Source organism: Larimichthys crocea, chromosome III, assembly GCF_000972845.2.
Source record: "Larimichthys crocea isolate SSNF chromosome III, L_crocea_2.0, whole genome shotgun sequence".
NCBI lineage: Eukaryota > Metazoa > Chordata > Actinopteri > Sciaenidae > Larimichthys > Larimichthys crocea.
Genome location: NC_040013.1, coordinates 9,777,976 through 9,794,071, shown reverse-complemented (window position 1 = coordinate 9,794,071; position 16,096 = coordinate 9,777,976). Strand labels below are relative to the sequence as shown.

The window sequence follows — 16,096 nt, the reverse complement described above, 5'->3', positions numbered from 1 at the left end:
TTTCTCACCAGTCTTATTTCATATTTCCTTTTATATTCTTTGGATTGTTGTGTTATTGGGTTACTGCTCAGAGGAGATTCAGTTTAGAAAACACATTACAGAATAATCCTAGTGATGACTCAGTTATAACTAAGTATTAACAATATCCTTCACAGCTCCCCTCCTTACCGTGTACAGTGTGTGGTGCACCAAGCGTTTTCTTTCTTTACACGAAAATCAGCAGTTTGATACTGCTCAAGCCTGTCTAGTATTAACACTTTTTGAGTATTAATTGTAGAATATTCATAATAAAACATAAAAAAAACAGTTGTTTGTTTCAGCTGTGATTTATTTGTAATTTCATTTTTAATACAGTTGTGGTCAAACTGTCTATTAATCAAGCTTTTTCTGTCATCTCTGGAGGCTTTGAAGAGAAAAGAGATTAGATGAATAGAGCGAGATTAAAGGCCAGGCCAGGCCAGGAACATCTTCACATCATTAGCCTTATTATTGCATATTAAAAAGCACAATTGAAAGACACGATTAAAACACACATACATAATCAACACTGCATTTGTACTGAGGGACCAAGCCTTCTCCGCACACATTATAGCTGCATAATGAGTCGTATGCATAAAGAATTTGCAAAATGCTGTTTAGCATTACAAAATATTCAGCGATTCCCTACAAGATCTCAGAGGGACAGATTAGTTACCACAGGGAGGAGAAGAAATAGGTCACTTGGTGTACCTTTAAATTTGTTCTGGAAGATTTTTTGGAATACACGAACGACTAGAAAAGTCTAAATTCTTTGAAGAAAATGCGTCTTATTTAAGCACTTTAAGCGGTTAAAGTGTCAGTAGAGAAATGTCTTTTGAAATGTGAGCGCCAAACTTGTTGAAATCAGTTGCTAAAACCAAATGTTTAAGCCCTCTGTGCAGTTGCATGTGATAAAGTGAAAGTAGTCGAACTGTCAGTTGAAGTGAAAGATAAACACAGTTTATTAAGGAGTAATGAAAGCTGTTGAAACGTTAGCGGGACTGTAAAAGGTGAAAGCGATCAAAATCTCAGTCGAAGCTGAAACGCCGGAGATAGTTGAAGTGTGTGCACTGTTATTAGTTGAAGTGCTGGTATGTTAGCAGTGGAAGTAGCTGAAATGTCAGTTAGAATAACAGATGGAATAATAATATGATGCACTATGGACATGCCGTCAATGCAATGCACACATCACAAATGTGAGATGGAAAAGAAGAGAAGAAGAAGCACTGGGTTTTGGCACAACCACTGCACCACCTTTCAGTTTATATAGCACTGCCAAAAGTCACAGTGTGGTCTTGGCATGTACATACGCATACACGCATGCACGGGGCAGCTATGGTAGTGTATGGAATGGAAACAGCTTGCAAAGCTCAGTGTTTGTGGTAAAAAATTTGTCAAAAGCATCTAGCAGAGGCATTAATCATGGCAGGTCAGCAATCTGTGAATCATTATTGTATAGGGCTGAATGACTCAACCTCTCACAGTACTGTAAAATATAGCCTGCTTTGGTTCAGTTTATATACAAAACCCCCATACAAGTCATGTCCATGTGCCACTGCAATAATGTATGTTACCAGTGCAAGACAAGTAAATAATCCACAGAGACATCCGTGATACGATTGGCAAATTCACATCGTTGCTGCAAGCACATATGGCACCTATTTTCTTGATATGCATGGACTACAAACATTTGGGGTTTTCTCCACAATAAAGACACATTCTGTGTGTTTTTCTTCTCTTTCAAGTTTGGAATGACAGCCACATCCTCTGCTGCCTTGAGGGACGCACCAACAGCCGATCGATGGATCACCACGCCCCTGATCTTTGTGTCCTTTCTCTGACCTCCGACCTCCGTATCGTCCGCTGACAGCGCCTACTGCTTCCTTCACAGCCCTGGGAGATTCAAGCCTTCCCCTGCAGAGACTGTGAAGTACTAGCTCTGCTTGTGTGTCACCACAATCTGGAGGCTTCCTCTCTGAGTATTGGATTATATGGTGCGGCGATGGTTATGTGCGCCACAAAACACAACACCTACACACTTCTCCACACTTTGGTTGTTGCATTTCCCCTGTCTAACCACTAACAACAGCCAACATGACACATCCTCCCAAAGGTGAGGTAAAGTCCGGGTTTTTGTTATGTAGCCAAGTGAGAAGGGTGACTCACAGTCATTCAAAGAGGTCTGGAGTTCACAAAGAACCAAGAAGGTGGTGTAACAGGAGAGGAGTGTCCTCAGGCCTCCACCTCTCCCATACTGTTGATGGGAAATGGTCCTTGTGTCACTGGAAGGAAGCATGACTCCTTACACATAACAGACATTTTAGTGGCTGCTCTTTTGTATTATAGTTGAGCCATTAGATAGAAGTAGAAGTATGGATTTATGTCAGCATTTCTGGATTATGAATAGCAAATTTGTTGAAATCATGCAAAGGCATTTCCTTTTTATTTTCATTCTCGTGTTTCTTTGAGCTTTGATCCCAGGCTCAAAAGGTGGGCATGCGGAGGGGTGTGTTAGTGGCCTGGACACAGGCTTTGAAACCTGACACCGTCTTCCTCCAGCAGCCCCGGGGAGCCCATGAAAATGATGTAATGGGGAGAGTGGTTAAGGAATCATCGGTGGTGGGCAGCAGGATGGAATAGTGGTTAGGAACTCAGATCAAATGGCTTAATTTCCAGAGCCTTTAGATCCTGTTTGACATTAACTGCCCACCTGTCAAGACCAGCAGACCTTAGTTATGCCCATTAGCACAAAGAGGAGAATAAGAGCTTTCAGAGTATATACCTGAAATCACAATGCCTGTGGGCGATGCAAAGCCACAGCAGGAACTGTGAGAACTCACATTCACGGTACATGCTGAGATATTACCTTTATTTAAGGGCATGCTGCTAAGCACTTACCATACGCAGGCTTTGGCACCGAGAAATCTGACATCACAGACGCTAAGAAGCTTTAGCTCCACGTCTTTCAATAAATCATATGATCATCTTGGGAAATAAACAGTGAATTTGAAGTCATGCTTTAGAAAAGCTGGAGTGGGCTTTTGTGTATCTCCCACATGGTCTTTGAACAATATGTCAGATTTTCATCAGCTGTGTTTGGCATTTTGGCCAAAGGCTTCTCGGACAATATATCATAATATGTCCGCCCTCTGCAGCTGTCATTGTGCCTCCCGGGCTGCTACAACAAAGTGCAATAACTGGAGAGAATTTTCCTCATCTAAGCTCCGGGCCCCCCCCCCGCCGTCCACCCTCCCACCAGCGAGCTCTCTTTTGTCCTGGATTGTTGGTAAGCTCTTTCGCATTTCTGTGTCCTCCATGTGTGGAGGGATAAAGGGTACAGGGTGCCACGCAGACATCTGTCCCACAGATATGGTGTAAATGTATCTCTGTGATATGGATATTAATTCACTTCATATTCATTCAAGCTGTTCTATATGGCTTTTCACGCACCTCCCCTCCTGCTCATGCATCAGTACATTCAAGTCCCCTGACACTGTATCCAATTGTCACAGCTGCACAATGACTATGTATGAACCACGGTGTTTACAATGTAAAGCATGATGGCCAACATTACTATAAAATATAAACATTTCACACACCTTACGATACTGTTTTGGCAGACTTGGCAAACAGCCGTCGGATGAACTCAAGTATCCTTACATCAACAATATAAGTATTAATAATATTTAATTAGAAAATATTCTTTTAACTGTTTACATTTTCATTTTAGCTACTTATTCAACCATTAATCTTAGAACTGTAACTTGTTATCAATTGTTATGTCCATTACATTTTTGACCAGTGGTTCTCAAAATGTGGAGGGGGAGCAGGCCGCCACTTGGGGATCATAGAGCCACTGTAAGGAAGGGAGTTAAATGAGTTAAGTTAAATGAACATTATTTATGTATATAAAATAAACACTTAACTTACAAGATAACTCACAAAACTTTTAACCTCAGTCCCTTTATTAGCTGTTTCCCCTATCAATGTTCATATGAGGTATGTTTGATTTCTTTTTTCTTTTTCCTTCATTGAGCTACTCCACAATCTTTTCACGTACGCCCTGACATCTGCAGAGGTACTTGTGGCTGAGAATCCCTGCTGTACATATCCATAATGTCATAATATGAACAATATGGTTGCTAATTACATCACAACACATCAAATGCATCCACACACACAGAACGAGACACACTGACACACACACCCTTTTTTTGGTAAAAACTGGCAAGGCTTTGTCACTGTTACATAACCCATCTGCTACCCTGCTGCAGGGTGCTGAGGATCACTGTCCAATCAGGAGAGTCAGCCCCTTCAGCAACACTGCCTGGCTGAACCATACCATCAAATCTAATTGCCTGTCTGAGCCTACAATAGCAATGCAACGTCATATTTCCACGTCAGTTAAAAAAAATATATATATATAGGACAATCGTGATGTTGACTTTGAAGCCAATTCAGTGACTGTTAGCGCCAGTTGATCCAGAGGTATGTCAGTGGTGGCCACGGAACAGATGCTGCCACAGCAGCTCGTCTGACGCAGATCACAGCTGGCAGCTCGCTCTGCAGCCAACCTGACAGGTTACATCAGTTATACAAGCAGTATTTTTAAAAAAAACAAGCCATGGAAAGGCCTTCCATGTATTTTCACTTTGAAATGACCTGAAGATGCTTTGGTGTTGAAACAAATATCTTTGCCAGAGGGTTTCTATTAAAACCTTGATACAACTTCCAGACTTCGGCGCTCATGCAGAGAGTGTGTCTGATCTCAACTATCAGACAAACCTTGAACGTTCTTGAGCTACTTCTCTCTCTAAAAACAGACTTCACCTTTTCCAAATGAACTAAAAAAGCATGAATGTGTCAGATTTCATTAGCAGCTGTTTGTTGTCACCTTTCCTTTAGTTTGGCAACATGTCTAACTCTATAGCTGTAAGCCCCCTCAGAGACTCTTTTTGAGCTGACGTCTCAAAGATCCCATATTACACCATTTATCCTTTAATGTAATATGACTGCACATGGATAGAAATTTCCATTATCTCGTGGGATGGAGCATGAAATCCCTGAAACTAAAGTGAAGCATATTTATTTATTTGCACTGCTGAACATGAAAATAAGATTCATCAGTTGTTGCTGATCAACAAATTAGAAGTTCCCATTCATTAAATATAAGAAATGAAAACAATCTCACTGATAGAAGACAAAAACGGTTTATTTTTCCTTTTTTTGTTGTTGTTGTTCATTCAGGTGGATGAATAAACCATGAAAGGATTGGACGTAGTTGCACTGTTAAATATTGATTGATTTTCAATGAGCACATCCTCAGGTTGACAAGACAAACAAAAGTGCGGCTCACAAGGCAACAAAATAAATGAATTAAAATGAATTAACCACCGCTTATTCTCGTCGACAAATTAATGTAATAAATGAATACGTGAGAAATGCCTGCCGCAGAGTAAGAACAACCCGCTGAATGAAAAATAAAACAGAGCCGTTTTCAGGACTAGCGGTCTTTGACTCTGACAGCACGGGGTATTTACACACTAACTGAACAATTCCCTCGCTGTGTTCCATCTCACAATCAATTATTCAGCATGCAATCCATTTTAAGGCTGCATAAGGAAGAAAAAAAAAGTGTACATAATACATGCATGTGACACACTAACTCTTCCAGCAGCTCGCTATGCCCTTCAGGTTAGGTCACAACCCTGTTATATAGCGTGAGTGGATCCACTCCATACTCTGGCTGCATGTGCTGTAAATGCATCGACACAAACGGAAAAAATGCTGTCAGCAAAAAAAAACAAAAAAAAAAACACTCCACCTGCAGCGTTTTTTCCTCTGAATCTTCATACTAGGATGTTTGTTTGAGACAGTTTCGTAGTGCCGCTAAAATGTCTTGTAGGATAGAGTTTCTGTTTTCCTTTGACAGCTGAGTGGGGAAAGAAACAAGCAAAAAATCAGCAGCAGGTCGTCTGCAGATATAATGTAGAATTACACAATCTGTGCTGTCAAATAGAAAGAACATGAGAGCTGTGACAAATGCCTGGTCCGCTCAAAAGATCTAAGCCTCTGTCCACTCTGAGATTATCAGACCACATGTTGTAAACACTTCATCTCTGACCTACTGTCTCATGAGTGAAATAAAAAAATCATATGTTTGGCCAAAAGTGCCTCGTTTGACATAATAACTATTGCAGCACAGCCAGTGTTTTGCATGACAATATCCATAACTGAGTCTTCCGTGATAAATTATCTTGACATCTGAGACCACCCTTTGTTGTTGAATCAGTCACGCATGATTTAGAGTTAATCCTGCTATAGGAGAGGGATAATGCAGGGCATGCCCCTTCTGCGTTAGTGAGCAGAATGATTGACCAAGTGGATACAGTGTAAACAGTGTCCTGTAGCTATTGTGGGACCTAAACGCTCATGAACTGACCCAAATACCCCCCCTATGCGGGGAGTGTGTTATCATTTGTGCTCACCGTAAAGACTTTGACATCCCTCCGGCTCCGCACCTCTTCAACGAGACCCAGTGGTTTGCCCTTGGGGATGGGGATGGTGCCCAGGATGGTGTAGGAAGAGCTATCTAAAGTCTGCCTCACAGACCTAATGAACGACTGGCTGAAGAGCTCCATTTTGCCAATCTCGTCAATGACAAACACTTTCCTGCCGCCTGCATCGGCTGACCCCACCTGGAAAAAGGGGGATGTTAGTATGAAGCAGGAGTCATATGTATGCTTGGTGTTATTTACAAGAAAGAGAAGATAGCAGCTCAGTTTGGACATTTATTAATAAAACAGGTTTCATCAGGGGTCATGTGGCTAAAAATGTGGAAATGGCTCATCATGTTAAAGTCTCATCTATGAGAATTTCACTGACAGATAGTTACACGCAGTGGGTGACCTGCAGTGATTACAGAGATGCTTTAAGTGAGATGAAAGTGGAATATGTGCCGCCACGGCACAGACACCTTCCTTTGCAGCGCATGTGTAGGCGTCAGTCCAGGCTCACTTTACATGCCGGATTAATCACGGTCAGTGACAGCCAGACGGCACCAGCAACACTAAAAATGTCACTATGGAATTTATGTGTTTGCAAGCTTCCAATTATTCCGTCAATTCGAAAGAAAATTAAAGGTTTGATGATTTGTTAAGTGGACTGATCTACTGATGAGTTTAGGAAAGAAGGAAACATGTGCTGGTGTCTTACATTTGTGAAAAGGGGGAGAGCCAGGCTTTCAAACGAGGGCAAGTCAACCACGTACTGCCCAACTGTGTATTCCCGTCTGCCATGAGATGAACCGGCGACATCTCTGGAAGTTCAAATGAGGCGATGGTTACTAAAAACAGCACGATAAGAGAGATAGCAGGTAGTTTGAGTTTGGGCAGGATGACAAGGCGGCTGCTACCTGATTCTGGACAGGTGGCCCCTCTCTCCTGTCACTGTGACTACATCAAAGCCGACTCTCCGGCCTGCCTCCCTGACCTCCTCTGTGTAAAACCCTTCAACTCCCACTCCTGATGACACTAAAGCCTCGCAGACCTTCTGCACCAGGGTGGTTTTCCCCACACCTGGAAGCAAAACAAGGGACAATGTCAAACTACTGCAAAACTCACCATTCAAAGCTGGGTCACAGTGCCTTACTGTGATATGTTGGGACATGTTTAATACATGCATTAGTCATATTGGCTCCGCAGTTTATTCATACAGGCATTAAACAGTGTGTAGTCATGGTGACTAAGCTGTATATACATCTGTACAATATATTTTATTTGATCGTATTTACTATTGCATTTTGATATTTTATTATGTATAGTTTGCTTTATAGTATATTTTTATTTTTTGTTGTCACTTGTCACTTTGTGTAATGCTGCTGCTGCACTATAATTTCCCAGCTTGGGATAAATAAAGTATATCTATCTATCTATCCATCCATCCATCCATCCATCCATCCATCCATCCATCCATCTATCTATCTATCTAAACATGTAGCATAATAGCATGCAAGCATTCCTGAGAAGCAGCGTTACTGTCTATATGCCTGCTGCTCTGGGTTAACACGGCTGAATGACTGCTGAGGATTTACAGCGAGTTTAAGTCGAGCACCGCCGGACACACGGGCTGTTCACGGTTACCTGGAGGTCCTGTCAGAAAAACGTGTTTGAACATTTCACTTCACAGCACCGAGCACGCTGCTGCTGCTGCTGCTGCTGCTGCTGCGCTTCCGTACACAGCGTACGCACACGCTTGACGCATGCGCGCTAGACTCCAGAGGCGTCGTTTAGCAAAAGACAGATTAGAGTTGTTTTCTCAAAAATTCAGTTTATTTAACGCAAAGATTCAACATCTGTTGAAACTATAAGCGCAACAACCTCTGATTTAAAGCCAGATATTATAGTAGTTATTATACAGTCAATGATGGAAACAAATGAAGTATTTGCATGCTTTACTTAAGTAAAGGGAACTGCATTTATTATTCAGTCCTGCATTTTTAAAATGTATCAAGAGTAACATCAAGATCATGCAGATTGGATCCTATCCTGTGGTTTAATATTACTAATTTATTATTATCATGTAAGTGTAACCAGCAGCTTAAAGTTGCAGCTGTTTTTTTTAATCTGTCTCATTTGAACTGTTCTGTTTTTAAAATTGACATGAGTGCTGGAGCTGTCAAATAAATGTGATAGAGTAAAAAAAGTACAATAGCTCCTCCTCTGATCGATCGACTGCAGTATAATTATAGTAGCATAAAATGAAAATACTCAAAGTACAAATACCTTGGATATAATTACAGCACTTGATTAAACTGACTTAATAATAATACATTTGCACATTTGCTAAATGAGTGGTTCAGTAGTCCCAGTGAAACCCCTGAACTGTTCAACACACTGTATACATAACTGCCATGCAAAACACAGAGCGACCCGTTTTTCAAATGAATTAAATAGCTGTCTATGTTTTGCTTATCAAATAATATCAAGGGCCGAATGCAAAGTGGCAGGTGGTATTTAAATGAAATACCCTGAAATCAGGAGCTGCCCTACAAGCTCTGGGAGATTTTCAGCTTGTGACAACTCTGCTGGAAACGAGGGCTTGATTTGCATAAATGACGCGCGCGTGGAAAGATTTTTCCATCCTCTTATATACAGTATTACTAAAAGACTCGCCATCCAACACTTTATGCAAATGTACAGGAGCCTAGCATTAGCTGAATGATTAAGAAGTAAAATGATTCCATCATTTCCAGAGAAAGCATTTCTTTATTCAAAAAGGTTGTCAGATGTCAGAACTGAAAGGGGAAATGATGCATTTGAAAGCGTACACATTTACTAGATGTACAGCAGAGTCAGTACTGCTGCTGATATGTTTAACAGTTAAGGGAAATAATGTAGCATTATACATTATACTATCATGATGTGGAGCTATATTTTTCTTTACATAGTGTAACCAGGGAGTTTGTTGGCCACTAGCTTAGAGATATCCTGATACTCCTTTCTGAAATCCAGAGATCCAAGCCCGTCTTCCAGTTCCTCTGCCTCCTGTGGTTCAAAGGACGACACTGATTCTACAGAAAATCCTCGAACTGGGCTGCTGTTCCTGGTCGACTCGCTCCTTTGACCTCTTGATGACATAAAACTGTCAGCGCCAGAGCTCCTTTCCACTCCTCCACTCTCTGTCATCCGTTTTCTGGAGCATATTGTTTGTAAGGATGCCGACCTGTCACCATCTTCAGAGGAAAAGCTGAGGGCCGAGGTGTGTGTTCGAGGCCGGATGATGTGTGTACCCCTCAGAGTACGCTGTGGAGAGCTGGGTGCTTTGACCGGCACAGGGAGGACAGCTCTCCTCTGGAAAATTTCAGAGCCGGAGTCGGAGGTGCGGAAGTCCAGGCGGACAGGAGACCTGGGAGTCTTTGCTCTGGAGGGCTCGGGGCTACTCGAGTAGGCATCGCTGGGCTCAAGACTGTTAAAGTCATCGGCGTAGTCTGCCTCCTCATTTCCTTCCCCGCTGGAGTCTGACAGTGAGGGGGTGCTGCATCTGCTGCTTCCTGAAGATTCAATTTTGTCTCTGTGCCTGTCAGATTCAGGCTGTGATTGATTCGATTCACTGTGACGCTCGCTCTTGTCTTTGTTTTGGGCGACACCGTCACCGCCCACACTGGGGATGTGAATACATTTCAAGCCTCGTTCAGAAGGGGAAGCTTTTTCTGAAATTGTCTGAGAGTGTCCGTCTTGTTTACCACAAACTTTGCCATGCAGGTTTTTCTGTTTTAGCGTGACTGTTTCGGAGTCCACCGTGATGCTTTGTATCATTGTCTCGATATTTTCATTGAGGCTGGAGCTCTGGTTTAATGCTGATTTTCTTTTGCTGGACTTCATGATTTTATTACCTGACTTTGTCTTCCCTTTGGCCATACTCGACTGTGTTTCACTCTGTAATAAGTCCATGCATTCACGCCGTTTTACTTTCAGGGGAGAAATTTTCTGCAGCCTTAGATTAAATGTTTTCGTTGTACCATACACAAGCCTCTTCCTCGGAGAGGTACTGGAGCTCATACTCTCAATCACACCCTCTTCTTGTTTGTCTTTCTTTCCGACAGACGCATGCCTTACTACTGGTGTAGAACAGTTTCTGGGGGAATGTAACTGCTTTAAATGCAAACTAGTCTCCTGTCTGCCTTTCTGCAGCGATTTGGTTTGTACCTTTTGTGCTGTGTTCCCACGCCTTGCCGAAGGCTCTGTGGAAGCGGGCCTGTAAATCCAGGCTAGGTTGGGATGAATAGACAATTGCTGGTGTGGGTTCTGGTCGTTCAGCTGTGACAGCTCGACAAGAAGAGCGTTCAACAGAGGCAACTGCTGTAATGCTTCCCCGAGGACATTTAGTGTCGCCCCACTTGACGTTTTTACACCATGTCTTTCTCTCTGGTTCACCGGAGAAGTTTTACCCTCAGTTTTATTTTCAGCCGTCTCTTCCTCTGAAGATGCGTCTTCGAATGTAAAATCCTCAGAGTCTAGATTGAGTAATTTGCAATCACCCTGTTCATTTCTGCTTCTCTCCTCTGATGAGTTATTGTAGAAGAGATGTGGCGGACAAAACACAGTTAAATCTTCTTCAAAGCCGTTTTCAGGCTCTTTGAGAGTCTGTCTTTCTGCCCGCATGGCAACGTTGTCCTGTTTATCCTCATGTATTACGTTACTCTCATTTGATGGTTTGTTTGGGATGTTTCTGCCAACATCAGACTTGTCCAGAGTGGGTGCACAGTCAAGAGGCAGCAAGTCTGTCGATATGCTTTTCCTCACGTTGAGTCCTCGTACATGTTGTTCTACATGTACACCTTGGCTTTTAAGAGCCCCGCTGTCTGTGACATGTGGCAGTAAACTAACACCCAGGCTTAGCAGCTTATAACTCAGTGAAATTGATCCAATTTTCTCCCCTGTGAGGTTGCACACACCGACGAGCCCCCTTTCACCGTGAGACGAGGGAGCAGAAGCACCACGACGGGTCACATCCAGCCTGATCCTGTCCATCACTTTGGCCAGAGAGATGAGTGAAGTCCCGACTAATCTGGGGATCTCCTCTTTCACATCCAGCACCATGGCATACAGAGGGCTGCTGCAGAGCTGGGTGTGCAGTGAGCTCAGGTTCATTTTGAAGAAACAAGACTTGCCCCTGTTGAAGGCGTGTTCCCCCTGCTGATCTTGTTGGTTAATGCTCTTCTGAGGCTGGTAAATGAGCAGCGTTGGAAAATCCAGTAACCGTACTCCAACAGCCAGCTCGTCGGAAACTTGACTTTCTCTCTCGAGTCGGATACACTCCACCAGCAGCTCGAATGAAAACAGAGTCTCCAGGTTGTCGCTGTCTTGTCCTGCTGACATCATGAGACCATAAAGCGAGCCAGCTATCTTATTAGCACTTAGCCAATCCGCAAACTGAGGCGTTTAGCTTCTTTCTCCATGGAAACAAACTGTCGCGAGCATTTTACGTCACACAGTTCCCCGGGATACCTGGGAGATGTAGTTTCAGTTGACCTTTTATGTGTAGCGCTGATTTAAAACGGCATTAAATATCAATAAGTCTGCTTTAGTTTTGTTATATATATATATTTTTTGCAAATATGGTTTTGTGTGTATTTGTAAAATACGTGTAATTATAGAAGTTTTCACATTTAAACAATTAAAAATAAAATATTAAATAGCAAATTATCCAGAAAAACTCTAATTATGAACACATGTAAAATTGATATTAATATAATTCATTCAGGTGCAGTTAGGGAGAGAGCAACTTTTCTGCAGTTCACCAGATGGTGCCACTGTGGGGCTTATTGGGCTTATAGACTAAAATAGTCTTGTGGTGAAAGACAACAAGGCCACCGGACTCCTTTACACAGCAGGCTCGGTATTCACCGTTATCCTATAATGGTTATTAGTCTGATATTATCGCTTCAATGTCGACCTGTTAATATTAGATGATAATTTGGCAGCGGACTGGAGTGAACAGCAGAGAGTTTGTACGGGCGTCGGGTGGGCGGAGCCTCTTTCCCTGCGTGTTGTCATCACGGGGATAGGTGCTGGATGGATCCATGGTCTGAGCTCCTTCAGTCTGGAGGTTGAGACTGACAGAGAGAGATGTGAGAGCGACTACCGCAGCTTCAACTGGTTTTTTACACTTTAAAGGATAAGCGACAACGTCAACAACATAGCAAACTGGACAGGACGCCGCTCACATTTAAAGGTAAGACCCGGACCGTAGCTTTTTTTTTTCTCCCTCCGAGCCGACCAACAAAGTAAAAAGTAGGGCTGCAGCTCAAAGTGAGGAGCGCTACGCACAGTGAGAGTGGCGAGAGGCGTATCGGCGGTGATAGTGAACACAAAGGGTAAAGTTACTTTCAGGCACCGAGGCGGGGGTAATTTAAGAGGCAAACGTTTAAAGAAGCGGGTGATATGATGTTTCAGCTGCAGCCTATCTATAGCTCATATTTGTATGTATTCATGAAGTGTATGGTGGGAGCTACGCGCTGATATTGACTCATGTTTGTTTTGTTTTGTTTTTATTATGGAGCATGTTAGCCTCACATAAAGACCAAATGCAATGCAGAACACCTGGAGACAGGCTAAATATTATCTAAATAAAATTTTAAAAACATATTTTACTGTTAATTATATCACACGTTGACGTCAGATTTTTGGTGATGGTGGTGGCAGTGTGTGCGCGCGTGCTGTGGGTGATATGGCTGGATTTTGCACAGAAATATTTTTGAATGGATTTGCTCAGTGGTGTGCTGCCATGAAAACGTTGGGGGGCGATAAAGGCATCATTGTCCAACTGGTCATGGGTAATAAAGCCTTCTCATGCCCCACTGTAGCTGAAGCCAACATTTCTAGAATCTTATAGGCCATATTTAATTGTTTTATTGGAAGCCCAGACTGAAATATGTTTTTATTTATGTTGGCAATGCTCAAAGAAAAACACACTCCTGTTTATCTTGACTCTTCACAGCAGTGGGAGCTTGTCTGTATGTCCAGACAAAGAAGTGTTTCCCCTAACATGAGTTGTTTGGTTCCTCTGTAAATAATATCTGGCAGCCTGCTTGCACACAGTATGTACAATCTTGCTTTATCAATCTACATGTATACTGCACTGTATACCCCACTGGGAGAGTAAACAAGTGACAAGTTGTTTGTCTTTTCAGCACCATATCCTTTGCTGTCTTCCTGCAGGAAGTTTAGCCTCCACAATAACTAACTTCCCAATGAAGGAAAACAAATAAGCCCATTCCTCGACTGGTGGCTAGCTGCAGACACAACAACAAGGTGCTCGTGAGTGTAGATGTAACTTTCCATTGTTTAATTCTCAGTGCACTCGATAAATGTCCTCCTGGCTTCATGGCTCCCCTCTGAACAGATCAAGCATAAAGAATTCTCTGCTCCCGGAGCGTTGAAATCAATAAGACACCATTATTTTTTCACTGGATTTTATGTCTGGGATGGATTAGTTTTCCGTGGGGCTGTGCTGAGCTAAGTAGGCACAGGAGTGTTTTAAGATGGCTCCAGTATGTTGATGGCCTGGTATAACATTTAACATATTTTCCTTTAATGCCAAAAATGTTTGGCTTAGCTCCAGCTGTCATAGTTCTGCACATCAGGGAGGCAATTTTTCAACTGACCACTCTCCTGAATGTGCATATAGACATATGTAGTGAGGTGTGAATAATTTGCTGTTATTGTGCACAAAAGCGAAAAAAAAAACAAAAAAACAAGCCCATTAATCTGCTCATTCTCTCTGTCATCATGCAAATATTTCTATTAGCGAACGTGTTTTTCCACTTGAGTTTGGATTCATGCCTTTCCTCATTATGTAGTTGTACTCCATACACCAACCATATGATCTTTACTTTTTGGATTTACTGTTGGAAATTCTGTGTTTTTTGTCACATTAAAGTAACAGCTGTCCCCAGATAGATGAAAGGTGAATTAAAGACCAGATCTCCCCTAATGTAAATGACAAAGAGGCTTCCTAGATACCCCATCTCACCCACTGCCAGCAGCGCACTCCTAGAGGGAAACCTATTCAGCAGCCATGATAATGACAGTGCCAGGGAAAGTCTTTCAATCTCAGTTTGAATAGAGATCTGTTGCATTCAGCCTCCAACAGGGCAGAGACAGGGCCCCGAAGAAGAAATATGTTCTCTTCTATTTCTACCAGAGCTTTCTGCATGGCTAACCAGACAATGGGTAATTGAGCTGGATAGATATGTCTCTCAAAATAAAGTTATGTGCACAATGTGTGCTCAGCTGAACAATAAGGCACCTGTCAGGATTGGCAGAGGAATGGCTTCCTTTGACATGCCCACAGGCCATATCCAGTTGTTATCATTGCGGAGCTGGTTGGGATGTCTTGTGGCCTAGTGGGCCTGGAGACGCCCCACTAGAGTTACAGCCGTTCTGCCGTGTTTGTTTAACGGTAAGCGATATAAAGATATTACCATAACACAGAACACACCATAGCACACACACGCACTGTTGTGTGGGCCTCTTTTGGGTTTGGGAAAGCACTTAACAGCCGTGGCTGATTTCAGTCTTCTTGTTACACCACTTCCCCTCAGTGCGCCTGACACTGTCTCCTGCTCTTTCCCCTTTTTTGTCTCTGTTCCCACAGTGCTTTGCTACTTGTGTGCTGACTAGTCATGATTTGGAGAACAGTAAAAGGAGAAGAAGAAAAAACTGCTCAAGTGCTTAGATTCAGACCACATTTGTTAGGGGTGATGCATTTCTCCTTATTGTACCATAGAATCATGCCAAACCATGTGCCCCCCCACCCCCCTCCCGCCCTTTCAGCAGATCCCACACCCCGCACATGTGACGAGGATCAGGAAACTTGGTCTGGTCTGTGCCGACTGACCGGCTGGCTGGCTGACTAGCCAGGAGTCACAATAGGCCTCCCGACCAAATCCTGTTGCTTCAAAACCAACCAACCAGCAGACAGGGGATCACATGCTGCCTGCTCCTGTTGTGAGAGCCAGACTTTCTCTCCATCTTTTTGTCAGCCTTTGTTTTGATAGCAGTCTGGATTTATGGAAGGGTTTAAGCCCACTCATCACTGTCAGGGAAAGCACAGATGTCGTCATTAGGTTGATGTTTTGTTATGGATTGATCCTTGTTCCTCACGGGGGTCTGTTTGTGATGGATGTGGGTGGTTTAGTGAGCAATGTTCGTGATGTGTTCACTGGAGATGAAGGTTGGACATTGATTTGAGATCTCAGTTAGATCTGTGATCGCTTAAGAGCTCATCAGTGACAGACATACTTCTAGTTTGGATCTAAGGTTAGCGTATTGGGTTGTTCATCATTTTTCTCTTAACTACGCATTGTAGGACATCTCATGCGTAATCATTCTAATGGCATTAAAACAACATGTTTTACAGCTTGTTCAGGCACTGGCATATGTCAGCATCCATTCCAGGGAAACACGAGGAGACGCCAGCAGCCCTTCACAGCACAATATTTCCACTCTTTATGTGATATGCACAAATGAGATGTTATGGCCTGTGGCTTGTTTCTTTGGGACATATGTGGATT

The 16,096-nt window shown here is 42.8% G+C and overlaps 3 protein-coding genes across 8 annotated transcripts in view; 1 reads left to right on the top strand and 2 right to left on the bottom strand.

Moving 5' to 3' along the window:
• Positions 1-5,205: 5,205 nt before the first annotated feature.
• ntpcr (nucleoside-triphosphatase, cancer-related) lies at positions 5,206-8,278 on the bottom strand. The gene is made up of 5 exons (XM_010737798.3): positions 8,160-8,278; positions 7,433-7,595; positions 7,234-7,336; positions 6,507-6,716; positions 5,206-5,950 (listed from the first exon to the last, which is right to left on the bottom strand). Exons 1-5 carry the CDS (start codon positions 8,191-8,193, stop codon positions 5,873-5,875), a joined length of 588 nt encoding a protein of 195 aa, XP_010736100.2. The 5' UTR covers positions 8,194-8,278; the 3' UTR covers positions 5,206-5,872.
• A 723-nt stretch (positions 8,279-9,001) lies between these two features.
• map10 (microtubule associated protein 10) lies at positions 9,002-12,023 on the bottom strand. Its single transcript, XM_010737807.3, has one exon. It carries the CDS (start codon positions 11,898-11,900, stop codon positions 9,459-9,461), a length of 2,442 nt encoding a protein of 813 aa, XP_010736109.3. The 5' UTR covers positions 11,901-12,023; the 3' UTR covers positions 9,002-9,458.
• Positions 12,024-12,511: 488 nt separating this feature from the next.
• The window catches only part of LOC104924454 (signal-induced proliferation-associated 1-like protein 2), an 81,893-nt gene continuing 78,308 nt past the window's right edge, over positions 12,512-16,096 (top strand). For 3 of the 6 annotated variants that reach the window (XM_027277690.1, XM_027277689.1, XM_027277691.1), the window contains exon 1: positions 12,533-12,753. The gene's annotated coding sequence lies outside the window, so the exon portion shown is untranslated. Of the gene's footprint in view, positions 12,754-12,841; positions 12,896-16,096 lie in introns of those variants that run through there. The other 3 variants (XM_027277692.1, XM_027277693.1, XM_027277688.1) reach the window with 3 other exon arrangements.